The following is a 26,446-nucleotide window of genomic DNA, read 5'->3' as shown; positions in this document are numbered from 1 at the left end:
CACCCCAGTCCCCCAGACCATCACCCCACTCTTAGCCACCCTCCCAGCCCCCCAGTCTCCCTCAGAGGGGATCCACCAGTACCAGGCAACGCCGATCCCCTGTCCTGTGGTGCCAGTCCTCAGATGTGCCTGCAGGTTATCCACAGCCACCCCACACTGACCCAGGCCACCGCACTACCGGCACCAGCCGGCCCGCCCCGGCCAGTGTCCCCACCCACCCACACCCTTCTCAGGATGCCCCCAACAGCCGGCAGAGGCCACGGCTTGTGGTTCCCTCGGGGACGCCCCATGCATGATAGTTTGCCCCATGACACCCGCATCTGAGTGTCCCTGCTCCCCCGGGACACTGATTCCCAGCAGTCCTCTGCACACGTTGTCAGCCACACTTGAGTGAAGTCACCAGCTCCACCGTTCCTGGGCACCACTCCCGGGCACCACGCGGCCTCCCACTTCTGCCGCCCCAGACTCACGGCACCTCTGTCTCCCCATTACTACATCCCAGCCTCCCCCGACCAGCTATCCAGGAGGAGGACGAGAGGGCCTCGGGTGAGGGGCCAGGCTGGGGCCGGGAGGGCAGGATGCCGGTGGGTCGTCCACCTGTCTGTCCTTCAGCTAATTTTAGCTGCATTTTCCGTGGCCTGCCAAAGTGGGCCAGTAGCTCCCGCGGTGATTCTGCGGTTTCTGGGACACTGCCATGCTGGGTCAGCGGCAAAGTGGGGCGCAGGAGGGGTGGGGGGCTGCGAGCAGGGCCAAGGGCAAGGAAGGAGACGCGCTGGAAGCATGGCAGGGATGGGCGTGTGTGAGCAGAGGCGGCAGGAGTATCTGGGGGGTGTGTCCAGCCTCCTTCCTGCCAGCTTGGGGCGTGTGGGGTAGCGGCCCTCTGACCGCTCATCCACAAGGGTGCCTGCCGCCTCCAAAGAGTCCCAGGCTCCTCATCTGACAGCCGCCCTTGGCCCCCCGGCAGCCGCCTGTGATGCTGCTGTCCCCTGTCGCCCCGTGGCCCCACGATGACCCACAGCCCCGCGTCAAGCGAGGACGAGGAACGCCACAGTGCCAGCGAGTGTCCCGAGGGGGGCTCAGAGTCCGACAGCTCCCCAGACGGGCCCAGCAGAGGCCCCCGGGGGACCCGGGGCCAGGGCAGCGGAGCACCTGGTAGTCTGGCCTCCACCCGAGGCCTCCAGGGCCGCTCCATGTCTGTCCCGGACGACGCCCACTTCAGCATGATGGTCTTCAGGATTGGCATCCCGGACCTGCACCAGACAGTGAGTGACTGATGGCCCGCTGACCAGCGGGGGACAGGGACCCCAGCCCGCAGGAGGAGGCTTCTGGTGCTGGGCGTCCGCCCCCTTCGGGCCCCATTTCCAGACCCCCACATGCTGCCCCCAGGCCCCCCTCCTGTCCCCAGAATCACCCCCCCACACCACCTTTCCAAACCACCTCAGGCTCCTCCCTGTCACCTCCCCAACCAGAAATGTCTGCGCTTCAACCCTGATGCCACCATCTGGACAGCCAAGCAGCAGGTGCTCTGCGCCCTGAGCGAGAGCCTGCAGGATGTGCTCAACTACGGTCTGTTCCAGCCGGCCACCTCAGGCCGCGATGCCAACTTTCTGGAGGAGGAACGGCTGCTTCGGGAGTACCCCCAGTCTTTTGAGAAGGGGGTGCCCTACCTGGAGGTGAGGCCCACAGCCTGCCCAGCTTGGTCACGGAGGAGAGAAGGCTTGCCCTGTTTTTCTCCCAGTCATGCCCTTGCAAGGGAAAACCCAGTGGGCTCCTCCAGACCCCCTCAGCATTAGAGTCAGAGAGGCCTGAGTGCAAAGGACAGCGTGTTCTGCCTCTGATCAACAGAGTGGCCTTGGGCAAGTCACTTCCCTGCCCCAAGCTTCTCCTCGCCTTTCAAAGTGGGAGAGGATTCACAATTACAGTAGGTGTTCTAGAACATTCTGTGCGGGGTCCAGACTCCTGCTCCTCCACATCAGGGGTTGTAGTTCATATACTCCGCAGCAGCCCCGCACTCCTCTGCCACCCAGCCAAGGCTCCAGGGCTGTTTCCACCTTGACCCTGAGATGACCCCCCCCTCCCCACTGGCTCAAAAGGAGTCCAGCCTCCTCCCCAGGCCCCTGATTCCAAGTCTCTGTGTCTCTCCCCTCATACACCCCTGGCCACAGTTCCGATACAAGACCCGGGTTTACAAACAGACCAACCTGGATGAGAAGCAGCTGGCCAAATTGCACACGAAGGTGAGAGAACCCTGCTGGCACTTACCCCCCAGCATCCCCCCCCCACAGAGACCCGGAGCCCCCCCCCCACCACCACTTTCCCACTTCCTCTCCCACCTGTTCCCCACAGCAGCCCTCCACATTCCCCAGCCCCTCCTGTTCCTCTGCCAGGATCCCCCACTCACTTGAGATGCTATGTTGCATTTGGGACGGCCCCAAATGCCATCCCCTTCTCTCCATCATAGCCCCTCATTGCTCTGCCCAGGCCCACACCCTTTCCCCCTGGCTCCCACTTTCCTCTTCCTCGGGCTCTCCCATCTCATCTCTGGGTCCCCCATATCCACGCAGGGCCCCTGCCTCCCCCCACTTGGCCGGACTCTGACACACAGTGTCCCTCTGCCTCAGGGCTGTTTTGTAGACACCCCACAGTTCCCCTAATCCCATAGCCTAAACCTCTCCTAGGATGTCTCCCACCCCCGGCCACATAGAGCCATGTTACCCTCCCAGCCTCTGACCATGTGTCTCCTATGTCTCCCCTGGTCCCCTAAGATCTGGGAGGAAGCCAGGGGGCTGCTTTAGCCAGAGGTGAAGAGAAAGATTCTTGACACTTGGGAAAAAAGCCCCTGGCCTCTCCTCACCCCCCACCCTGACCGCAGCATGCATTCATGTCTGTCCTCCCCCAAATATTCCATCCCTCCAGACCTGCGCCATCCACTCCGGGAGCCACCGGCCACATAACGGCTCCCAAGCACTTCTGGTGTGGCAGGTCCAAACTGAGACTCGCTGTGAGTGTGAAATGCACACCGGATTTCGAAGACTCAGTATCCCAAAAGAGTAAACTTTCTCATTGATAAATTTCCTATGGATTACCTGTTGATACGGTAATATTGCAGATATATTAGGTTAAAAAGATAGGTCACTAAGATGAATTTCGGTACAATCAACCGTGCCCCTTCCTTTTTTTTTTTTTTTTTTAAAGGTGGCTACTAGAGACTTTTCAATGCCACACGCGGCTCGCTGTGTATTTCCACTGGACAGCGCTGCTCAAGACCCCAGCTTTTCTCCCTTGCTCCCTGACTGGCCTGTCTTCTCTCTCTTGTCCATGGCTCAGACGGGGTTGAAGAAGTTCCTGGAGTACGTGCAGCTCGGGACGTCCGACAAGGTGGCGCGGCTGCTGGACAAGGGGCTGGACCCCAATTATCATGACTCGGATTCAGGAGGTAGGGAGGGAACCAGGGGCTTTGTAAGAGGTGGGGGGAGCCAAGAACGAGGCATAAGGGCTGCATGTGACTGGCCTTTCCTGCCCCTTAGAGACCCCCCTGACTCTGGCTGCCCAGACGGAAGGCTCTGTAGAGGTGATTCGAACCCTGTGCCTGGGAGGGGCCCACATCGACTTCCGGGCCCGGGATGGCATGACAGCGCTGCACAAAGCTGCGTGTGCCCGTCACTGCCTCGCTCTCACGGTGAGGTGCCAGACCCCCGGGACACTCCCCCAGATTGCAGTGGTCCCCTAAGGGCAGGCTGAACTGCAGCCAGTTGCCCCAGACCCGCCCTCCTCCTCCCCTTCATCTCCCTTGACCCCACATGGCCATCTGGTCTCCCCTTTGCCTCTCATCTGGCCTCCTGGAGGTCCCCTCCCACGTCCCCATGGGGATGCCACTTCTGCTCTTCCCTCAGACTCCTCTCCCTTTCCCGTTTGTTCTCTCTCAAGCCTCGGTTCTTTAGATTTGTTAAAAATAGTCTCTCTTCGTGTCCCAAATACAAAGCCCCTTTCCATAGCCTGACAAACACGCAGACCCCATGCTCACCCCTCCAAGGGGATCTGAGACCCTCTGCTGATCCCCAGGTGCACCCACCCTACAGGGGGTTGTCACACAGAGCTTTCCCCTGCAAGGGCCCAGGGAGATCCGAATACCTGTACTCTCCTGCTACCCAGACGTTCTGGTTCCCTCTGACCCGGCTTACCACCAACCCGGCCTCTGTCTCCCTCAAGTGTAGACCCTCCCTCCTCTGTTCCTTAAAGTACACCGTGAGCAACCTGCTGTTGCCCCCAGATACGGACCCTCCTCCACACACTCATACGCTGCAGACGCAGCCCCTCCCCCTGCTTCATAACTAAAATGCACTTTCCCAGATGGACAAACCCGTATCCCCACAACATACACACATGGAGTTGGCTTATGTGGTCTTATTTTAAAATCTTCTTCCTCTCTCCCCACCCCAGTGGGACTTGATCCCTCTTCATACACAGGTCAGGATAGACTGCCCCCAAAGATATGTAGCTGTTGATAAACACCCAGCCCACAGAGGCTCCAGCTTAATGGACCCTCCCTTCCCTTTTCCAGCTGCCCTGAAGACCCTAGATGCAGTCAGACACCAGCCACAAAGATCTGCTTAGGCGCTAGGAAGTGACGAACCCTCTAGATGTACCCCCAGTCTGCTCCCTTCCGCCAGGCAGATCCTGCCCCCCCCCCCCGGCCTCCAGACCTACTCTGTCCAACCCTGTAGCCACTAGCCGCATGGGGCTGTTAGACTTAAATTAATTAAAGTGAACTAAGAGGAACATTTCTGTTCCTCAGGCTCACTAGCACATTCGAGCGCTCAAGAGCCCACATGTGGCTGCCGTGTTGGATGGGGAGGTTGCAGGCTGTTTTTGTCACTGCAAACATTCTGGTGGACCTCGCTGCCGCAGGCTGTCCTCACGCGGCTGGGGCCGACAGTCCTCTAAGGATGCTCAGCTCCACCAGCCTCTGTGCCCAGAGCTGTTCCTGGACGCCCCCTGCCCCCCTGCCCCCCAGCCCCCAGCCTCAGTGAGGCTGGCCCGACTCACCTTGGTCTGAGCTAGCCCTTTTCCCAGGTCTCTTTCTGCGCCCCATCCTTGGGATCTGGTCCCATCCACACCTCCTGCTTGGCCGGGGGTCCTCCCGCGTCCAGACTCTGTTCTCATGTGGTCCCACATGACCGTCCTGCTGCTCGGATGAGGCGCTGAGGCACCAGGCTCCTTCAGTGGCTCATCCAAAGTCGGCCACGGGTGGAAGGGCCAGGCTCAAGGTCACACAAGGGCATCGTGGCAGAACCCAAGACAGCCTTGGCCAGTGTGGGTCACCCAAGACTCCCTGCCCCACTGGTCCTTCAGGTTGAGCCAGTACTAGTGGGACTGTCTTCTGTCTTGTCTCCCTCCTCAGGCACTCCTGGACCTTGGGGGCTCCCCCAACTACAAGGACCGCCGAGGCCTGACCCCTCTGTTCCATACGGCGATGGTGGGGGGCGACCCCCGCTGCTGTGAGCTCCTCCTGTACAACAGGGCCCAGCTGGGCATAGCTGATGAGAATGGCTGGCAGGAGATTCACCAGGTGCTCCGGACTCGGCCAGGCGGGATTGGGGGGGGGGGTGTGTGTGTGGAGTGTGGAGGGATGCCTGGGCCCTGATCAGAGCAAGGCTCAGAGACCCTGGTGCAAAGAGCTGGGGATCCAGATGCTGGGGTCCTCGTAGAGCATGGAGGCGGGAGGAGCATGGTCTCCAAAGAGAAAAAGATGGGAGGAGGCAACACCAGGACCCTAAGGGGGCATGGACTGGGGACTGGACATCTAGATCCCTGAGATGGGTGCGGGTGGTCTCTTGAGCCTCTCGAGGGGCCAGGCCAGGCACCTGGGTCTTGCAATGACCCAGGAAGCTGACAGTCTGGGCCCCTGGGCAGGAATGGAGGCTGAAAGGAGAGGGAGAGGGAGATGCAGGGTTTCCTGGCCTCAGGCAATAGATACATGCCGTGGTTGGGAGAGTCTGATGTGGCCTCCTGGGTTCCCTGTCCCCCCCAGGCCTGCCAGCGGGGTCACTCTCAGCACCTGGAACACCTGCTCTTCTACGGGGCTGAGCCCGGAGCCCAGAACGCCTCGGGGAACACGGCCTTGCACATCTGCGCCCTCTACAATAAGGTCTGCTCTGGCAGTGCGGGCCCGGGTCCTCCCCCTGCCCCCGGCCTCCCAGCCTCCCTGCGTCCTCTGTTCCGTCACTGTTTCATTCATTCGTCCGTTCATTTATTTGTTCATTTGTTCGTTTCATTCATTCGTCCGTCTCCTTCATTCATTCAACAGACATTTACTGAGCACCTTCCCTGTGCTGAGGACCAGGCAGTGAGCGAGACAGACAGCCCCTCTGCCAGGCATGCCTTCCCGTTACAGTCCAGCGTCGTGGGGGCCGGAATCTGGGCTTGGCCTTGGGGTTGGGGTGGAGATGGGTCTCCGGGGAAAATGTGGCACCTGTGCTAAGATGAGCAGGAGTCAGCTGAGTAGGAACGGGAGAAAGGGTGTTCTAGGCAGTGGGCACAGCCCGGTTCAACAAACCAGAGGGGAGAGAGCACATCAGGGCCATTGCCGGAAGGGAAAGTTGCTCCCCGGGCCCCCTTTCCTGTGTGTCTCCATTCAGCTGTCCGTGGAGCACCTGCTGTGTACGGTGCGTTTTTTGCCGGGGGGGGGGGTGCTGCAGGGGACAGAGGAAAGGCCAAACCACAGCCCGGAAGGGAACAAGAGTCTATTGCAAGTTGTAGCAATTCGGGGCTGGGTGGACAGCCCCCACCTCGGGAGTCGTGAAGGTGAGCAGTAGAAAGCCGGCAGGGAGCCTCACAAACCAGCCAGTTGTGGCTCTCAGCCTACGGACCCCAGCCCCAGGCAGGTCCTGCGCAAGTCAGCCCCTCAGTCTCCTTCCCTGTTTTCCAGGGCTTCCTGCACTTGGAGGGGTGCCTCAGGGACTCCGCAGAGCAGGGCTTGGCACGCTGGTGCTGGTCTGCCAACCTCCTCTCCCCTTCCTCCAGGAAGTCCTCCAAGACAGCCCCATCCCCTTCTGCCTCATCAGAACTTGCAGTGCCGGGGACGTGGCAGGTAGCCACGTGTTGCCTTGTGGCAGCGAGCAGTCTGCTCTGCCGAGGGAGAACTCGGTGTTTGTCAGACCCAACCAACGCGGTGCTGTCACTTCCCCTCCCCGGTGTTTCTGTCTCTCCTGCTCCCTGACGCAGGCCTCGTGCCCAGATTCCCCGGCTCCGCGGCCTCTGAGCATGCCTGTGGGCAGACCACGACCCCCAAGACAAGCCCTGTGCCCTCTCCCAGGCTCTGTCCTCTCCCCGTGGTGGGGATGACGTCCGCTGATTGAAGGGGAGGAAAGACCATGTATGTTAAGCACTCGTCCCCAGAAGGCAGCACTGTGAGTCAGGACATGGAAACCGTATTGTGAATTTCAACAGGGAAAACTTAGTATACAGATTAGAGTGTGGGAGCAATTTCTCTTAGTCGGATGACCCAGTCATTTCCCCTCCTTGAGCTTCTCCTTTCTCCTCCGTGCAATGGGTCAGTAACACCTACGGCGCGAAGGATCAAGTGGGTGGATGTTTTGCTTGCTCTTGGCATGGTGCTTAGCAAGTAGATGCCTGACAGATACAGTTCATGTTGTACTTCTCCCTCCCTTGTTTTCCCTCTCAGACCTTAAGCTTCCCAAGGGCCAGAGCTGGGTCTGACAGATTTCCCAGCTCTCTCCTCCTCTGGCCTCCTGACATGCCCGTCTCTCCCCTGCTGGTGAAGGTCAGGTCCACGTTTATTGGCTGGGAGCTCCTCAAGGGTGAGGGCTCAGTCCGATCAATTACTCTGTCCCAAGTCCGCAGGACGTAGTAGGCCTCGGTGCATCTTTGTTGAATGAGTGAGTGATGGATGAATTATAAATCAGCTACCTTGAATTTGCCCCAAGACTACACAGAGCCCCCCTCAGAATATTCAACAGGTGTTTGCTTTGCGATAGACTGAATGACTCAGTGAATGAATGAATGGCTTGAACAAATGAATTTTGAGTGACTCGGCTCCACATCCTTCATCCTCATACTTCCCTGTGCATGTTTCATGGGCACCTACCGATGTGAGATGAATCAGACTCAGCAGGGTGCCTGTCCTGGGGAGTTGGGGGGGAGATCACATCTGGCAAAGAGGCAGATGTGTAACGAGGAATTGCAATGCCGTGAGATCAGTGCTAGGACACCAGTAACTCGAGGTTCTCGAGGTGTAGGGTGAATTGCTGGTTGGGCCCGTGGAGATGGTCTGGCCCTGGGCTAGGCAAGATGGTGGTGGAGGTGGGCAGACACACACAAACACACACACACACGGCAGTTAACAGTCTAATCGGGGGTCAGCATGGACACACTTGGACACACACACTCTCTCACACACTCACAAAAGCACCCAGAAAACTAACTGAGCTTACTTTGCTGTCCAGTGACTGAATTGGGCATCCTGAGCTGTGCGCCCATGAGACATAGATGAGCCCTAGGCTTCAGAGGCCACGTTTGAGTCCTACCTAGCTGCTCCACTCACCAGCTGTGTGACTTTGGGCACAGATTTGCCCTCTCTGAGCCTGTCCTATAGGACGGGACCACGCAAGCATCCTTGGCATGCTTGTTACACGGAGAGGGTGAGACCAAGGAGGTACTTTGTGAATGCTGGTTGAACTGCATCAGTGGGGAGCTGGAGAGAGGAGTTGAGCCAGGGGCCAGGCTGGGTTTGGCCAGGCCAAGACAAAGGGTGGAAGGCTTCAGCAACTGTTTATTGAACAGCTTCTGTGGCCCAGGCGCTATTCCAGGTGCTGGGTGCTGCAAAATCATGTCCTATATAAAACTCACGATGTAGTGGGGGAGAGATGCTAACAAGACAAGTAAAAGAGAAATGTCATTTGACGGAGATAGCATTATGAAGAAAATGAGCTAATACTGGCTTAGAAGAATGCCTGGCATATAGTCGGCATTCATATAAATAAAAATAAAACAGGGATCAGGATAGGGAGCTATTTTGACGAGGTGGCCAGAGAAACCCTCTCCAAAGAGGTGGCGTTTAAGCAAAAACCTGAATGAAGCGAGAAAGTGAGCCATGTGGAAATCAAGGGGCAGAGAATTAATTCCAAGGAGAGGGAGCAGCAGGTGCAAAGGCCCTGGGGCAGGAGCATGCCTGTCAGAGGAAGAAGGAGGCCAGTGTGGCTAGAGTACAGGGAGTGAAGAAAGGCAGCAGAAGATGAAGTTGATGAGGCTGGGGGTAGGAGGGTAGGCAGACCAGGTGGAGGTAGAGCCTCTAGGCCATGGCAAGGCCACTGGGTTTGATCCAAACAGTGAGAGGGAGTGACATGGTTGACATTAGGAAGGCACAGATCTGGATGCGAACGGCATTCCTACCGCCCACTGCCCAAACCTGGCCCCCACTGCCCCCCTTCCTTTTGGGTCTAGCAGAATGCGTGATAAGAGCAAAGACTCTGGAGTCCTACAGACCTTGGTTCAAATCCAACCGCTGACAGTCACCAGCTGCGTGACCTGGGGCTCCTTGTGATGCCTTAGCTTCCTCGCCTGTAGAATGGGGATAGTAATTTCCATCTCGTGGGTTGTTGGACGATACAGTGAGCTCCCGCCTCTAAAGTGCTGAGCACCTGACATGCAACCTAGGAAGCCCTCCGTGAAGCTTGGATTGGTGGCTCTCAACTGGAACACCCCTGGCCCCCAGGGGACATTTAGCAATGTGTGCAGACATTCTTGGTTTTCACAACTGGGGAGAGGAGTGCTACTGGCATCTAGTGGTAGAGCCCAGGGATGCTGCTAAGCATCCTACGGTCTCACAGGACTGCCACCACTACAAAGATTTATCTGGCCCCAGATGTCAGGAGTGCTGAGGTCAAGAAACCCTGCTTCTGCTGAGCACCATCCAACAGACTATAACACGGGTCATGTGTGTAATTTTAAGTGTCTCAGGAGCTGCGTTAAAAAAAAAAAGTAAATAGGTGACGTTAATTTTTGTAGCATATTTTATTAACCCATGGTTTCCAAAAATATTATCATGTCAACATGCAAGCGATATAACAATTACTAGAGATACTTCGTTTGTTTTTTTTTTTTTTTCATGCTAAGTTCTTGAAATCTGGTGTGTATTTTACACGTACAGCTCATCTCAGTTCGGACCGGACACATTTAAAGGGCTCTTGAGCCACATGTGGTAAGTGGCTGCTGTCTTGGGTGAGGCAGGTGTAGATCAGGTTGTTCCGGAAGTTCTTAGCCCAGTGCCTCTGTCTGCTCATGACCTTCACAGTTTTCTTTTGTTTCACCCTCTGCCACCGGCCATCGCCTGCAGGAGACCTGCGCTCGGATCCTCCTCTATCGAGGAGCCAACAAGGATGTGAAGAATAACAATGGACAGACCCCCTTCCAGGTCTGGGGCTGTGAGGGCTGGTGGGGGGCCCAAAGAAGGCAGGGGGTGAGGAAGGTAGGGCAGGCAGGGGTGCTGGTGGTCTGGGAGAGGAGGGAGGGGCGCAGTTGCTGGGGTGAAGGTTTGGTGGGCAAGGGCGGGGGGCAGCCAGCCAGGGACCTCACTGTGCTTCCCGCCCTCTCCCTCTGCTGCCTGGGCCACCCCACCTCCTTGTGCCCCCTCCCTCCAGGTGGCAGTGATCGCTGGGAATTTTGAACTGGGGGAACTGATCCGAAACCACCGAGAACAGGATGTGGGTGAGCAAGTGGGAAGTGTGGCTAGGGGGACAACCTAGGGTATTGGGGGTGCATGGTGGGACTGGGAGTCAGCAGACTGAGCATCCGAGTAGTAGTTGGGGCGCGACTCCAGGCCCCCGCTCTCGCTCATGTCTCTCTTCCCTCGTGCCTCTCTCCTGTCCTCCCTTGCCTGCATACCCCCTCCAACTGCCTGTCCCCCCTGCCCCTGTGCCCTCTCAGTGCCCTTCCAGGAGTCCCCCAAGTACGCAGCCCGGCGACGGGGACCCCCAGGCGCAGGGCTGACGGTGCCCCCGGCGCTGCTTCGGGCCAACAGTGATACCAGCATGGCCCTGCCCGACTGGATGGTGTTTGCCGCCCCGGGGACCTCATCCTCTGGGGCTCCCGGCCCTACCTCAGGGCCCCAGGGCCAGTCGCAGCCCTCGGCCCCCAGCACCAAGCTCAGCAGTGGGACCCTCCGAAGTGCCAGCAGCCCCCGGGGCGCCCGGGCCCGCTCCCCATCCCGCGGGAGACACCCTGAAGAGGCCAAGAGGCAGCCCCGTGGACGGCCCAGGTAGGGGAAAGCTCAGCCCTGGTCCCACAGACCCCAGCCCAACCAGATCCCATCCTCAGAGCCCCAGCTCCCCCCACCCAGGCTGGTGCCCCATCCACCCCCGTCCCTGGTCCCACCCTCAGGCCTCCAGATCTCTCTCCTGCTCCCTCAGGAAGGGAGGGCATTGTAAGCCACAGTCTTGCACCCACCCCCAAATGTGCCAGTTTAGCCAAGCACCTGCTCGATGCCAGGGGCCAGGGGTGGGGTGCCCAAAAGAAATGTTGGTTCCAGCCCCCGAAGACAGACAGACAGACAGGGCAAGGTGAGAAAAAGCCAAATGGGGTGGGGATGGGCGAGGGACTTGGGGAAGGGTTTCTGAGCTCGGAGATGAGACCACAGGAGTCGGGGGGAGTGGAGGAGCCACTCAGGGTAGAGGGGAGGACGAGCAGGGGGCATTCTGGGGGTAAAGAGGCCAGGCTGGCTAGAGGAGGGTGAGAAGGGGGACTGTGGCTGGCCAGTATGTCCTGAGGACACGGGAGAGTGAAAAATCATGGCGGGCTGGGCATGGCAGGCAGAGGAGTTGGACCTGCACCAGGAGGAAGCTGGGAGTTTCTGAAGGCTCGTGAGGGAGCTGAGAGATGACACAGTCAGAGCTCCGCTTCAGGAAGCTGAATCAGGCACAGCATGCAGGGCCGTGGGAGGGGCAGAGCCGGAAGCCAGGAGGCAGAGGAGGGGGCTGGGGGGCAGCAGTGGGCAGGCAGAGGGAGCCCCCAAATGCCCTCTTCCCCCAAGGACGCCAGAGCTGGGAAACCCACTCAAACCCCCTCCCCCACTCTGATGCTCCATCTCCCCCTACCCCATGGACCCCTGTTCTCCCAGAGGTGCCCCTCCCTCCACTGCCCCCTGCCTCTCACACCCTCTGTACATGCAGCTCCAGCGGGACGCCCAGGGAAGGGCCGGCAGGGGGCACAGGGGGCTCGGGGGGCCCTGGGGGCTCCCTGGGCAGCCGCGGGAGGCGCAGGAAGCTCTACTCAGCAGTACCCGGACGCTCCTTCATGGCCGTGAAGTCCTACCAGGCCCAAGCCGAGGGGGAGATCTCCCTGAGCAAGGGGGAGAAGATCAAAGGTAACAGGGCAGGGCCGGGCCAGGCTGGGGGCGAGGGTCGGGCAGGGGAGCCAACCACTCAAGGAGAAGACAGTCAAGGACAAACAGTTCTCCAGGGCCTAGGCTGTCCAATGCACTCTGGGGACCCCAGAGAGCCCCTGGATGCCCCTCTGCTCCAGAGGAGCATGAAGCGTAGCTGCCCAGATGCCACCCGTCGGGAGGAGGTGTTGAGGCAAAAGAAGGGAAATGAGCATTTGGGGGACCCCGACACCATGCCAGGCCCTGTGGGAGTGGTCTCCCTGCAGGATTGGCCTCTCAGGACGGTGTCAGGAGCCCCTCTGACTGTTGAAGGAACAGAGGAACAGTCTCACAGGTCAAGTGACTTGCCCCAGTCCCCAGTGTGAGCGCACGGTCTTTCCTGACACCTGGTGTGGAGCGTGGGGCCAAGCCACCTTGACCTCACCTCCTGCCCCTGCCAGGTGCTCTCATCTGAGGAACGGGGTGGGGCCCGCTTCACGGGGCTCTCATGAGACAAGTGTTGGAAGCCAGGGCCATACTGAGGGCTTCCTGAGCGGTGGCAGCCGCTGCTGTTCTTGGAGTTTGCCTCTCTTTGGTTTTTCTGTCTTCTTCTGGAAAATGGTGCCAGTAGCCCTCACGTGCAGACTTCGCAGGGCTGTTGACGTGTGTTCTTGGATAGAATGAAGCTTGGAAACGGGAAGCAAGCAGACGTGGCAACTAATGCGAGGCGGGGGAGCGATTCTTTGCCGACTCTAGGCTGCAGGGGAGCTGAGTAGTGTAGTGCTGGAGGGCCAAGCTGCCTGGGTTCAAATCCTGGCTCTGCCACTTCCTGGCTGGGCACCCTCAGACAAGTGACTTTTCTCTGGGCCTCAGTTTCTTCCTCTGTACAGTGGGACCCTGGTGAGAATTTAAAAAGTCAGTTCCCTTGAAGCACCCAGGACAATATTGAGCACATAGCAAGCGCCAATGATCGTGATCCTCAGCGGGCCCCCATGACAGGAGCTTAGAGGGGAGAGAAAGAGACCCTGGCTACCCGTGAAAGCTGGGGGTTCCTCCCATAGGAGACGGAGGTTGTGTGGGGCCTTGAAGCACGTGCAGGGATCAGAGGGTCAGGTGGGTCGTGGATCAGCATCCGTTTTGCACTATCTCTTCCCGTAGCCTGAGTTCCGGAAGGCAAGGTCACGTGTCATTGATCTCTGGGTTGCCAGGGCCCAGTGTAATGACCCAGGACACAGGAAGCCTCAGTGCCCATCTGCTGAATGAGTGAATGAGTGAATGGCCAGATGCAGGAGCAAACTGTGGGGGCCAGGGGCAGTGCCTCCAGAGGCAGGGTGCCTGGGAAGTGTGCGTGCGTGTGTGCGTGTGTGTACATGCACACAGGCACGCACACATGGAGGGTCAGGTCAGTGCTTTGAGACAGAGTTTGCAAGAAGAAAGGGAAGCTGAGGTCCGAGGGGAGGACCTTCCGTGTGTGGTATCTTCCAAGTTTCTTTCTGAAATTCAAGCCCAATACTTCCATACACTGCCCCGTTTTTGTATCCTTCCCTTTCATTAAGACATTTAGTCGCTTCAAAGCCTGCCTCCATCCATGATGCCACTGAAGGTTCGCCGCATCCCAATGAGGCGGCAGGCTCCCTCTGCTCTCAGGCCAAAGCCCGGTGCCTGAACCTGGCTTGCCAGCCCTCCCCTACCCACCCACCAACCTCATCTCATGGCACTCTCTCCTTCCCCCACAGGGCACCAGGGACCTCCTTCTCCCCATTGCTCACATGCCCCAAACCCTTTTCCACACCAGGCTCTTTGCACGTGCTGTTCCTTCTGCCAAGACAACCTTTTCCTCCCTCTCTTTGCCTCTTCAACCCCTAGGATCCTTCTGGTCTCAGTCTATATGTCATGTCCTCCGAGACACCGTCCTGGCCCCTCTTTGCTGGCCTCTCTTCGGACACCCCATCCTTTTCCCCTGGAGTGCTGACCTTAATTTTCAATCATGCGGTCCCTTACAGAGTTACGCTTCCCACAGCTGCCAGCATGGAAGCTCCATGAGGGCAAGAACCACAGTGGCCGTGTCCAAGAGTGCTCTACCCAGTGTCTAGCCTGGTGCTTGACTCATGACCGGCACTAAATAAATATTTGTTCAGTGACCAGACGATTGATTCCATGACCACCCAGCCGGTCACTGGTAGGCTAGCCAAGAACCTAGACCCCCTGTTACCCCCTCGCCTGTTCCCTTCCATGACCTCGAGCATCTCCTCGATTTGGTCTCCCCAGTGAAGCAAAGAAAAGCACCAGGGGGCCCCAACTCAAATCCCAGTGTGGCTTGAGCCATCTCTGGGGCCAGGGACTTTTCTGCTTTAGCTTCAGCTGTAAAATGAGAAATCAGTTGTTGCCTACCCAGGTAGGCGTGAGGGAAGTATGCGAAGGGCCCAGTGGAGACAGAGCCAGGAAAAATGAAGAAATGGAAGACTGTGCGTCTGTTACTGTTGCCATGATCATCAGCATCAGAAGCAGCAGCAACACAATGCTTGAACAGAGAGGTAGCAAAACACTATGACTCAAAGCATTCACGGTGGAGACAGAGGTGGTGTTCAAATCCAGGCTCTATGGATTACAAGCTGTATATTCTGGAGCAACTGACCTCGGCTCCCTGAACCTCGGTTTCCCTACTGGCAAAAGGGGTTTAATGAAAGTGTCCCTTCTTAGGGTTCTGGTCACCAGTGCGAACTGTTATAGACGTTAGCAGTCCCTGATGTCCGTCTTTGAACTTGAGTGGCAGGCGCACACACACACACAGACACGGAGCGGGCGGTCAGCAAACGTGTGCCATGTGTGGCTAAGAGATGGGGCCAGCAGGAAAGGGCCTCCAGTGACAGGTGGTGGAGAGGAAGAAAGATGTGATTCTAATCTCTTCTCCTGTCTAGAGCCAGGGGAAGCAAAGAGAGGCAGAAGGCAGGGGCTAGGCGCAAAGGACAGAAGTTTCAGTGGCCAGGAGGCTGTGGGAGGGGGCGGGGGCAGTGGCGGGACTGCAGAAGGGTTTAGGGAGTCTAGGAGGACTTCACGAAATTACAGAACACCCGAGCTGTGACTGGTTGGTTACCAGGGGAGGTGAGGGCCAGTCCTGGATGTGTCCCTAACCTGCGAGGACCATGTCACAGCCCTTTCTCCCAGTGCCTCTGGATGTCCCCACTGGATTCAGAAATCAAGAATGCAGGAATGATAGGATTTGATTCTTCCCCTCCCCCTCATCCCTTCCTTGGACATTTATTAAGGATGCCCCTGGGCCAGGCCCTGTGCTAGGTGCTGGGGAATTGTGGCAAAGCTGTGCATCGAATATGTCTGGGGTGGGGGGTGACACGGAAACACAGAAATGTTTCTATGTCCCTGCTCCCCACCCAGTGCTTAGCATCGGGGAAGGAGGCTTCTGGGAAGGCCAGGTCAAAGGTCGCGTTGGCTGGTTCCCCTCTGACTGCCTAGAAGAGGTGGCGAACCGCTCCCAGGAGGGAAAGCAAGGTAATGAGGACTCCCTAGTTGTCCCCGATCATCTGAGGGTTGTCCCAACGGGGGTGGGGTGCTGGGACGTGGAGGAGATGACATGGGCCAGGACCCCCAGGGGTGGGCCCATGGTTTCCAGAGTGAGGGTCCAAGGTCGTCCCTTGTCCCCCTGCAGAAAGCCGCAGTGACAAGGCAAAGAGACTCTTCCGGCATTATACCGTGGGCTCCTACGACAGCTTTGATGCCCCAAGGTAAATGTCCTTACACCCTCGGGTGCCCCTCACCCCCACCTACCTTCATACTCCACCTTTAAATATTTCCACCACCTCCACGCCTCCTTTCTTCTCCCTCTAAAGTTTGATCCAGAGCTGGGGGAAGGCACAGTTAGCTTCAGACCACAAGCCCAGTCCCCAAACCATCCTTGGCAGCCACTGAGGCTGCCCAGGTTTGGGGTAGCCTGAGACCAGTGGGGTGGACAGATAAGGATGGGGACGTCTGGGGACCCGGGGAGCTCGTGTGTGTGGCTGGCTGGAGGCCTTTGTCTCCTTCATGTGCCCCATCTCTGTGCGGTCATGTGCAGCAGAAGTGTATGCATCCCATGCCTCGCACGGGCGTGGGGAGAGGGGCAGGCAGAGCTGGGCCAGGAGGGGTGGGGGTGGAGAGATGGGCACACTGACACCTTTCCCCTCCCTGGCTGCTGGCTGACTTGCTTCAGAAGCTTGATGGATGGGATTGGCCCAGGGAGGTGAGAGGGGAGGGGAAGGGAGGGCACGGGGTCAGGAATGGGAAGAAAGGGGTGCCTGGGGATGTATGGACTTGTGTGTGCACGACCAGAGCTGGTTTCCCTGTGCGTGAACATCTTACACAGGCGAGCGTCCTTGTACGGATTCCCTGAGTGTGTCCTTGCCCCCGTGTCTCTGTAGGTGCGCATGACACGTGTCTGTGTGCATGGGTGGCTAGAGGCCCCTAGACGTATAGCCATGTGCCTATATATGCCCATGACAGCGAGAGGGTCTGTCCTACTCTGTATAGATGGGTGCATTTGTGGCTGTCATTTATGGGCGCACGATTGAGCCTAATCGTGCGGCTGGCACTGCACATTTGTGTTTCCCTGAATCTGTGTGTCTGAGAATGAGGGCAAGTGTTTCCAGGGATGTCAGTGTGTCTGCTTACCTTGTATGGACAGGTGGGTTTTTGCACACGTCTGTCTCTCTCTATGCATGTCACTGTGCGGGCGTGTTAGCCCAGAAAATCGTGTGCATGCATTTGCATCTGTCCGATTGATCTGGAATTCAGGACCTGGGGCCCTGGGGGAGGGGAGGACAGAAGAGGGGAGGATTCCAGGGCTTGGGCTTCCAGAAGGGCAAGACTGTGGGGGAGGGATGGTCATAACGGGTATCTGAAAGATGACACCCTCCCCCACCGCTCCCCCCATCCAGGGAAGGGTCTCCTTGTTTGTAGCATCCTTCCATTAAATGTGTCCAAACCTATGTGTCTGTGTTCTGGCCAGTGGGGATGAGTGGGGCGGGGGGGGGAGGTTGCGGGGAGAGAAATAACAAGATGGGGAGAGAGGGTGGGGCTGGGGTGCCACCCTGCGCCCGGAGTGTCTGAGGCGCTTGACCATTGTGCGTGTTCACCTGGCACGTCTCTGGCTCTGGGCACCGGGTGAGTATCAAGGTCCCCCCCCACCCCAAATCTCCCTATCAGCCTCTGCTTCTTGTCTCTGACAGTGTCTCTCTGGGTCTCTCCTTGGCCTTGTTTTGGGAATCACTTGCTCTCCCAGCTGGATAGGGGTGCTCCCTCTTGGCCTCAGCTTCTTCCTTCTCCTCCCCTAGCTCCGTCAACTTCATCCCCTCCCCTTCTCCTTTCCTCCTCGGGCCCACTGGCATGTGCTGCACTGTGTGGTGTGTCTGAGCCTCTTCCCCTGCTGCCTACCCCCTGCTCTCCCTGACCCTGTCTGAGGTGGCCTGGCCTGGGGTGTGTGCCCTGCATCCCTGCTGGAGCTCTGAGGTCCTGGCCTGTTGCCACCCTCTCTCCTCTCCCTGGGGGTCTATGCCCTCGCCTCTCTCAAGTGAGCTGCAGTGTGTGTATGTCCCTCGTCTGGGCTTCTTTGGGGCGGGGGGGAGGGGTGTCTCTCACTGCTCTGGGGCCCAGTCTCAATGTTTCTAGCCTTCCCTTCCTGGCCCTTCCGGACTGTGTCAGGGTGCATTATGTGTCGGTCTCCGATGGGGGGCTGTGCGTCCCCTCCTGGGGCCTCTCTCACCGTGGTATCCTTGCCCGGGAAGTGGGGCTCGGTTCGCGCGTCCCCGCACGCGGTCGCGAGGCATCTTGTATGGTGTTGTGCGTCTCTCTCCGCTCTCCCTCGCTCTGCACCTGCGCGGGAGGGCTCTGGAGGGGGGAGGGGGTTGAGGGGGGGCCCAGACCGGAAGTGCCTCCCCTTCTCCTCCCCCCCCGTGCCTCGCCCCTCCCCCTTCTCCCGCCAAGGGGGCCCCCGCGTTCCCCTCCCGGCCCCCTCCCCCCTGCCCGGCCCCCTCCGCCACCCGGCGCAGGACGCCAAGGGGTTAAAGCCTCGCGCCCGCCGCCCGCCTCCGGAGCTGTCCGCGGTGCTGAAGCCGGCGCCTTCCGCGGTCCTCGCGCTCCCGCCGCGGCCCGACCCCGCGCCCCGCGCCCCCGCGCCCCCCGGCATGTGAGCCCCCGGCCCTGCCCTCCCTCCCGCGGGAGGGTGCGCGCCCCCTCCCCCTCCCCCCTCCCGGCGCGGGTCAGCATGAGGCGGGGCCTGGGGGCCCGGACACGGGGGTTCGGCCGAGCGGGGACGGGGACGCGGCGGCGGCGGCGGCGGCGGGGGCGGCCGGCACCGGGACCGGGGCCGGGGCCGGGGCCGCGGCGGCGATGGCTTTGTCTGCGGTCGGCGGCGGCGGGGGTCTCGGAGGCGGCCCCGGTGGGGGCTCCCTGCCGCAGCCGCCCCCCGCGCTCTCCTCCAGCTGGCCGGCCCTGGGGCCCCGGCGGCGCAGCGTCTGGTACATCTACAGGTAACGGAGCGCGCCGCCCCTTTTCTCCGCGGCAGGCTGGGAGGCCCCGGCCCGCTGTGACGACCCTCCCCTCGCCGCTAATCCCCCAGCCTTGGGACTCCTCCCCCCTCAAGCCGCCCCCCCCACCCTCTCTCCCCTCACCTTCCCTCAGTGATAAACCCTTTTGGACCCCCTCTTCTCAACCTTTATCTCATCCCCGTCCCTGGGCCTCTCTCCCCGAGCCCCCCCTCACACACACACATACACTCCTCAGCCCCTTTCCAGGCCCTTTCAGACCCCCCTCATCTCTTCCTCCGAAACCTTGCCCCCAGTCGAACCCTCCAAACGGACCCCACTCCGGGGTTTGGAACCCACTACCCCTTCCTGCCCCCCTCACCGCCCCCACTCCGTGGAGCCTTCCCCATGGGGAGCCACAGTGACTCCCCCTCAGGCACCTGCATTCCAGGTCCCTGTTCCTCTGATCCTCATCTCCCCACACCCCTTTACAGAGTTGGCAAGTCCCCTCATTCATACCCCTCTCTCCCATTCACAGTCATCCCCCCATCACACACACATCCCACCCCCGGCCTCCCCTCCCCTCCTCTTTTTCCGCTGCGTGTCACTGTGCGACTGTGCATGTGTCAGTGTGGCTGTGTCGACGTGCGTGCGTGTGTGCCTGCCTGCAGCCACGCGCGCACGGCTGTGTGTGTGTGTGTGTGTGTGTGTGAGAAAGAGAGAGACAGAGAGAGATGGAGAGATGGTGGGCTCCCAGTCCCCCTCCCCCAGCTGTGTCCATCTGTGTGTCCCTGTTTGATGGTGTCTATCTGTGTGTGTGACTTGGAGCGATAGAGAGGCTGTCTGAGGATTGTGCGTGTGTGTGTGTGTGTGTGTGTGTGTGTGTGTGTGTGTGTGTGAGATGGAGTGGGTCTGTCCCAGGGACTGCGGCTGTATTTCCCATTACCTATCCTCTCATGCCAGGCCTGTCCCCTCCCCCCCACAGCCCCCCCTTTTCTAGTCCCTCAGTGTGTCTCTGTCCCCATGTGCCCCACTCCCTGCCTCCAGGGGGTCTGTGCCGGTGTGGGGCATGTGTGCTGAGCCTCGGCTAAGCGTTTGCACGGGGAGCTGCATTTGCCTGTGTGTGCCTCTTCTTAGCATGGGAGGGGGCTGGCTTCCCCGCGAGGGGGCCTCTGTACAGGCCATGGAGAGACCCATGGATATGGGTACATGAGGAGGGGCTGAGTACCAGAGGGGGTGCCTTGTACAGCAGCAAGCTCTGGGCTGTGGGATCCTGGGTGTGTGAGAGGCACCTTTGGGCTGGGGGTGGGGGGAAGTGGATGCTGCTGCAGTCTCCGCGTGTGGAATCCGGTGAACAAGAGCTGGCCGCTGAGCTCCAGAGGCCACTCTGGGGTCGCCGAGGGATGGCCTGGGGGAGAGCACTGTGTGTGCTCCTGCAGGGCAGGTAGTCAGCAATACCAGCCTGAATGGGGTGTCGGGCGGGTAGAGAATGCTGGGCCAGGGGTGGGGTTAGAGGGTCTCAGTAGGAAGGTGGTTAATGAGATTGGAACAGGGGAGAGCAGAGGACACTGAAGTGGGGGAAATGGGGGTGCTGGAGCATACAGGGTGCGTGGGGGTGTTTGGAGAAATAGGGTGAGGACGGAATGCAGGGACTGTGAGGAGGATTTGGGGGTGGGGATTCAGGCAGCACAGGGAGAGCACGGAGAGGATGCAGGGAATATAAATGAAATGCAGCTGCATGTACCAGGAGGCGGAAGGGTGTGTGAGGAAGTGAGTTGATGCAGAAGTAGAAAGAGGCTTCCACGGATGAGAATGCGGGGGACTGGGGAGTATGAAAGGAACCTGGGGTGCTGTAGGGGACACAGTGGGGTTGCATGCAGAGGTGCGAGAGGATGTGGGAGGGGTGAGGCTAAGGGAGAGGGGGCATATGAGGGGTGAGGGTCTGTGGAGGACACTTTGGGGAAGGGGATAGGAGGTGTGCAGGGGCCGAGTAGGAGATGGAGGGATGGCCCCGTGGGGGTGTGATGAGGGCTAGTGGAACCGAAAGTTAATGAGGGTGGGTTGGGCCAACGCGGAGCTTTCCGGCATGGAGGAGTAGGGAGCAAGGTGCTGAGAGGCGAAGGGGCACGCACAAGAGCAGAGGTTGGGGGGCACAGAGTTTAGGGAAACTGTTAGGGCAACAGGGCCGGTGGGAAGTTGGAGGAGAACGTGGTGGGATGAGGGAAGCATCCCATGGCGAGGGATTGGGCAAGAAAGTCACGGGAGTGTGGAGAGAAAGGAGCCTGTATGGGATGGGGATGCTTGAGAGGGAGGGACACAGGTGGTGGTGCGATGATCTGGGGGTGTTTGGACGTTATTGGAGTGTATGGGTTGCCTGTGAGGAATTCAGTCCTTGGCTTTGACACTTTTCTAGCTGGTGTGATCTTGAGCATGTTACTTCTCCGTGCCTCAGTTACCCCTCCCAGGGGTGTCGTGAGACTATGTGACTAGATAAATGTTAAGTGAGTGGAGTGGCATCTGGCATTCAGCAATGGGTCAGGAAACGTCACTCATTGTTGTGCTGATGGCATAAGCTGGGATAAATTTCAGGCACCGAAGGGGTGGATGCTTATGGCCAATTTGGGGCAGATATATATGCGCTTGAAGTATTTGGGTGCAGTGGGGTGGACAGTATTATAACTGCAGCCACCCAAGTATTTCTTCTGTGTTTCTGAAGATTACTCACTGTGTGACCTTAGGCAAGTTGCTTAACCTTTCTATGCTTCTGTTTCCTCACCTATAAAGTGGAAATAGTACTTATGCCTACCTCAGAGGCTGGCTAGGACAGACAGCTGAGTTACTCACCTGTGAAGGGTTTCAGATACTGCCTCGCACATAGCAAACGCTTCTTCCTGGCATGCAATGGACACGGGAGTTCTATTGAATTATATCGGGGGATGGGGTATTTGGGGGAAGGCTTGTGTCCGGAGTGTGAGGATAATGTGGGGGTAAAAGAGAGATTCCAGGGGTAGGGGAAGGACGTGGGAAACATAGGGATTTGTGGCATGAACAGAAGAAAAAGAAACAGTTGCAAATGAGGGATAAAGGAAGTCCCAAGGGCAGGCTGTCTGCTGGGGACCTGGAGGTCTGGAGGGGGTCTGGGGGTAGCGGGGCATAAGGACTCAGTGGAAGTGGCCAGGTGGGGACAAAGGTGGGTGTCGCAGAGTGCATGGTCAGGAGCAGGCAGCTCTGACCTCTGAACCAATTGCTGTTGGCCTTGTCCTTGGCCCCTTCCTCCTCTCTTCCCCTCCCTTCCCTCAGCCCCTCGAAACTTCCTGCACCCCTTCTACCCTGCTACAAAGGTGGCCTCTCCCTGGCTTGAATGTAAAATCAAGAAGACATGGTGGGTATGGTGTGGCATGTTGACTGGACCATGGTGAACCTTGAGCGAGAGAAGCGGTTAGGTCTGCCCGCGTGTATACACGTGCTGTTGAGCACACCCAGTTACAATAAGGGGGACGGGGGCAGGGCTGGCATACACGCGCACGTGCAGAACGCTGTCGCTGGGGTACAAACGTATGGAGGTGACAGTGACAGTGGAAGTCGTGGGGGTCATGGGAGTACACAGGGGTGCTTGTGTGTAGGGGGAATGGTACCGAAATACGGTAGGAGCATGGTGGGTATTATTGGCGTGTGCTGGGATGTGTTCAGGGGGCGTGTTATGGGAATACACTGAGATCCAAGTGAGGGGGAGTTATTATTGGAGCATACTGGGATGTGTGGGGGGCGTTACTGAAATCTACTGGAGTATTCGTGGAGGGCTGTTTTGCCGAATCTGTGGGGGTAGGTAATTGAAGCACGCGGGGAGCATGCTTGGCTATTATTGGAGTGTGTTGGGGCTGGTGGATATTATTGGGATCTGCTAAGAGGTCTGCATGTGTGCTGGACAGGTCTCAGACGTGACCACAGGATGCTCGGGGTGCAGCAGGGCGTGCATTCTAGTGGATGGAGGGTATCCTTGGGGCCCCGAGGGGAGTGGGGTTGGAGTCAGGGTGTATGGGTATTCCTGTTGTATACTGGGGTTCCTGGAATGGAACGGATATATAATCTTGAGGCACACTGTGGTGATGTCAAGGGTTTGAGGCTGTTATCTGAGTGAGCCCAGGCAGGTGTTGAGATATATGGAATAGATTTGAGTTTAATTGAACTTTCCTGGGTATGTGAACATTACCTAAATGTGCTGACAGGCTTTGGTGGCCTGATGGTGGCGACTATCTGCATATTCGTGAGTAGTTTGCATTTTTACTAGAACCTATCCACTGCATGAAGGAGATACATCTGAGATATACCAGGGAATAGATAAGTCACTGCTGTTCACTAGAACTTTCTGCAGTGATGGAAATGTTCTGTATCTGCACTGCCCACCATGGCAACCACTAGCCACATGGTGGCTACTGGGCACTTTGAAATGTGACTAGTGAGACTGAGGAACTGAATTTCTCAATTTAATTTGTAATTAATTTGCATATAAATAGTCACACTCATTTAGTGGCCACCATATTGCACAGTGCTGAGTAAGCGAGGCTACAATCTGCTTGGGTACCTGGGGAGATGTTACTGTAGTTTATATATAGTCAAGGAGTTGGGAGGGTTATCATCAAAGCACACGTGTCCTGTCGACTTAGTAACTTGACCGAAGACCTTGAAGGAACCCTACTGAGCCCGTACTTCTATGTGCCCAGGCACGGTGCTGAATGCTGTACGTACTGAACTCCCACAGCGACCCCGTCTGGTGGGGCCTGTTATTGTCTCACATTATAGATGAGGAAATTGAGGGCCAAAAGGTTAAAGCCTTGGGCTCAAGGTCACAGATAAGGAAATGGCTAGCAGGGGCTCAAAGCAGGCTGTCTGGTGATCTGGCGGCTTACCTCCCCATCCCTTGCACTGTGCTGGCACACAGTGGGTTTGGAAACTGCTTGCTGAATGGATGGGTGGATGGATGCACGGATGGATGAATGAGGAAAGACTGAGTGGGAGAGCCAGCACTCTGGGCTCTGAGGGGGAGGCTGTGAGCAAACACACACAGAATGGGTGAGGAAGATCTAGGAGGTGGGATGAATGGTTCTGGAGCAGGGGCTCAGGTCACCGGGTTGCTGGTGGAGGTTCGACTCCATGTCTCATAATCCCTTCTCCACCCCCCACCCCCCACCCCGCCCCCTTGCCAGCGATTACATCATTAAGGAGAAGACAGTCTTGCTGCAGAAGAAGGACAGTGAGGGGTTTGGGTTCGTGCTCCGGGGGGCCAAGGGTGAGTGCTGGCTGGGGAGGAGATGGGAGAAGGGCTCTCTGACCCAGGGGGATGGACAGGGGAAGGGACCCCAGCCCACCCACCACCCCACCCCCAGGGTGCTGGTCCCTCAGCTATGGTGAGGCCTCTGTGACTTGGGTCTGAGCCCCATCCCCTGCTCGGCCTCTCCACCCCCTCCCCTCCGACCCCGCCGACTCCTCCCCATCTGCAGCGCAGACCCCCATCGAGGAGTTCACCCCCACTCCGGCCTTCCCGGCACTGCAGTATCTGGAGTCTGTGGACGAGGGTGGCGTGGCATGGCGAGCTGGACTTCGGATGGGAGACTTCCTCATCGAGGTGAGTCTTGGCCCCCAGCCCCAAGGGCCTTTCCAAGTGCCAGCCTCCAGCACACCTTCCACAGATACTGCTCTCTCCCTGGGACCCTGGTGACAAAAATCCCCAGGTTCCTCCTGATCCACACCAAATACGGCTGCCCAAATCCAGATTCTCTTTCAGCACCAGGCCTCCCAGTGCCCCCAGCCCACCCCCTAGCCGTCCTCTGCTTTCTTCAATGATTCCTTCCGAAGGCTTCTCTGAGGCACCAAAAGAAAACAGAGCTGTTCCCCAGGGGACACACACACACACACACACACACACACACACACACACACACACACTGCAGGGGCAGGGGACAAGGAGGGGAGAGAGAGGTGAATAGGGTGAACCCAGCCCCTTCCCCAACCCTGGGGCCAGGAAAGTTACCAGAAGAAGTGGGGCCTTGCAAGGAGAGGGGGTGATGGTGAGGGTCAGTGAGAGGGAAGAGGCCAACAGTGCTACACACAGGGCAAGGCGGGAGACCACTCTGTTGGGGACTCTGAAGCTGAAAGCATCCCTCCCCTCACCTACTCTGTGTGGTGTGGGGGTATCTGTGCCACAGGTGAACGGGCAGAATGTGGTGAAGGTTGGCCACCGGCAGGTGGTGAACATGATCCGCCAAGGGGGCAACACGCTGATGGTCAAGGTGGTGATGGTCACCAGGCACCCGGACATGGATGAGGCTGTCCATAAGAAAGGTGCTTGTCCACTTTTTGTGTGTGGCCAGACCTGGGCACCCCACTGCCACCAGACTAAGATCCTCAGAGGTCCTAATGGCCTAATGGTCCCCACCACTGGCCTTCTCTTCCCCAAGGCTGCTTGTTCATGACCCTTCTGGAGGAGAAACTGAGGCAGGGAGGGCTCAGCATGCTGGGGGCAACTGTTATCTGATATCTGGGAGCACTGCAGTGGTGGTGGGGGGTGGTTCATGGGCCTTCTCTCTGCGGTACTGATGCCTGACCCCACCGTCACCTTTTCAGCACCCCAGCAGGCTAAGCGGCTCCCGCCCCCAGCCATCTCTCTGCGTTCCAAGTCTATGACCTCAGAGCTGGAGGAGATGGGTGAGCCTGTGGGGCTGCTGGGGCCCAGGCGCTGGGGAGGGGGGGGCGCGGGCAGAAGGGGGCCGAACCAGACCTTGAGTTTGTTAGTGTTGTTAGTGACCAGGGGTCCTGTTCTCACCCTGTCCCCTAGTCCATGGGTCAGACTGTCTCTGGCCTGCGTGTGTGTTGCTGGGAAGGGGCGTCTGAGAGTCGACCTTCCTTTGTCCTCTTATATCTGTTTCTCTGTCGAGTCTCTCTCTGGGTCTGCACGTCCCTCCTTATGGGTCCCTGTTTCCTTTCCGGCTTCCCTCCATCTGCCCCACCTAACCCCACCCCCATGCTCTATCTCTTCCTCCACCAGCTTCCCCACACCCACTAACAGAAAGGAAGGCCAGCCCCTCCCCAGACAGGGCCGAGTGGACCTGGGGGGTCCCGTTTCCCCTGACAGGGGGCAGATCGGGCAGCTGACCGCCCCTACCCTGAGGGAGGAGGGTGTTCCAGAGAGGGGGCCCCTCGCCTCCCCCTGAAGTCCTAACTCTTGGCTCCTCTACTGCCTCTCCCCCGGGCTAGTCTCCCCCTGGAAGAAGAAGAGTGGTGAGTGGGCACAGGACTGGCGGGGGGGCCCCCCCCGTCCCCATCCCGCCGGCGGACTTGCCCCTCCCCGACCCGGGCCCTTCACTGCCCCACTCGCGCTTGCGCACGCCCGCTGGCCGCACTCGCTGGCCACGCCCACTGGCCGAGCCCGCTCCGTCCCCCCACCCCGGGGGCGCCCCTGGACTTCATCCGCATCCTTTGCCCACAGAGTACGAGCAGCAGCCTGCGCCGGTGCCCAGCATGGAGAAAAAGCGGACCGTGTATCAGATGGCTCTCAGTAAGA

The 26,446-nt window shown here is 58.7% G+C and overlaps 1 protein-coding gene across 3 annotated transcripts in view; it reads left to right on the top strand.

Annotated features, from left to right (window-relative positions):
- The first annotated feature begins 1,007 nt into the window (after positions 1 to 1,007).
- SHANK1 (SH3 and multiple ankyrin repeat domains 1) overlaps positions 1,008 to 26,446 on the top strand; it is a 41,031-nt gene continuing 15,592 nt past the window's right edge. Inside the window, exons 1-20 of one of the 3 annotated variants that reach the window (XM_088027213.1) lie at positions 1,008 to 1,262; positions 1,470 to 1,673; positions 2,166 to 2,237; positions 3,328 to 3,436; positions 3,528 to 3,679; positions 5,402 to 5,569; positions 6,032 to 6,148; positions 10,355 to 10,432; positions 10,659 to 10,725; positions 10,945 to 11,275; positions 12,186 to 12,379; positions 15,770 to 15,883; positions 16,041 to 16,116; positions 16,584 to 16,610; positions 24,093 to 24,175; positions 24,387 to 24,511; positions 25,092 to 25,227; positions 25,510 to 25,590; positions 26,140 to 26,163; positions 26,372 to 26,440. In XM_088027213.1, coding sequence (XP_087883339.1) covers positions 1,008 to 1,262; positions 1,470 to 1,673; positions 2,166 to 2,237; positions 3,328 to 3,436; positions 3,528 to 3,679; positions 5,402 to 5,569; positions 6,032 to 6,148; positions 10,355 to 10,432; positions 10,659 to 10,725; positions 10,945 to 11,275; positions 12,186 to 12,379; positions 15,770 to 15,883; positions 16,041 to 16,116; positions 16,584 to 16,610; positions 24,093 to 24,175; positions 24,387 to 24,511; positions 25,092 to 25,227; positions 25,510 to 25,590; positions 26,140 to 26,163; positions 26,372 to 26,440 — 2,482 coding nt within the window. Of the gene's footprint in view, positions 1,263 to 1,469; positions 1,674 to 2,165; positions 2,238 to 3,327; positions 3,437 to 3,527; positions 3,680 to 5,401; positions 5,570 to 6,031; positions 6,149 to 10,354; positions 10,433 to 10,658; positions 10,726 to 10,944; positions 11,276 to 12,185; positions 12,380 to 15,769; positions 15,884 to 16,040; positions 16,117 to 16,580; positions 16,611 to 24,092; positions 24,176 to 24,386; positions 24,512 to 25,091; positions 25,228 to 25,509; positions 25,591 to 26,139; positions 26,164 to 26,371; positions 26,441 to 26,446 lie in introns of all 3 variants that reach the window. The other 2 variants (XM_088027212.1, XM_028091465.2) reach the window with 2 other exon arrangements.

This window comes from Eumetopias jubatus, unplaced genomic scaffold, assembly GCF_037043125.1.
Source record: "Eumetopias jubatus isolate StellerSeaLion01/CBP00866 unplaced genomic scaffold, mEumJub1_p1.0 scaffold_10, whole genome shotgun sequence".
In the NCBI taxonomy this organism is placed as follows: domain Eukaryota; kingdom Metazoa; phylum Chordata; class Mammalia; order Carnivora; family Otariidae; genus Eumetopias; species Eumetopias jubatus.
This window is presented reverse-complemented; position numbering and strand designations above follow the sequence as displayed.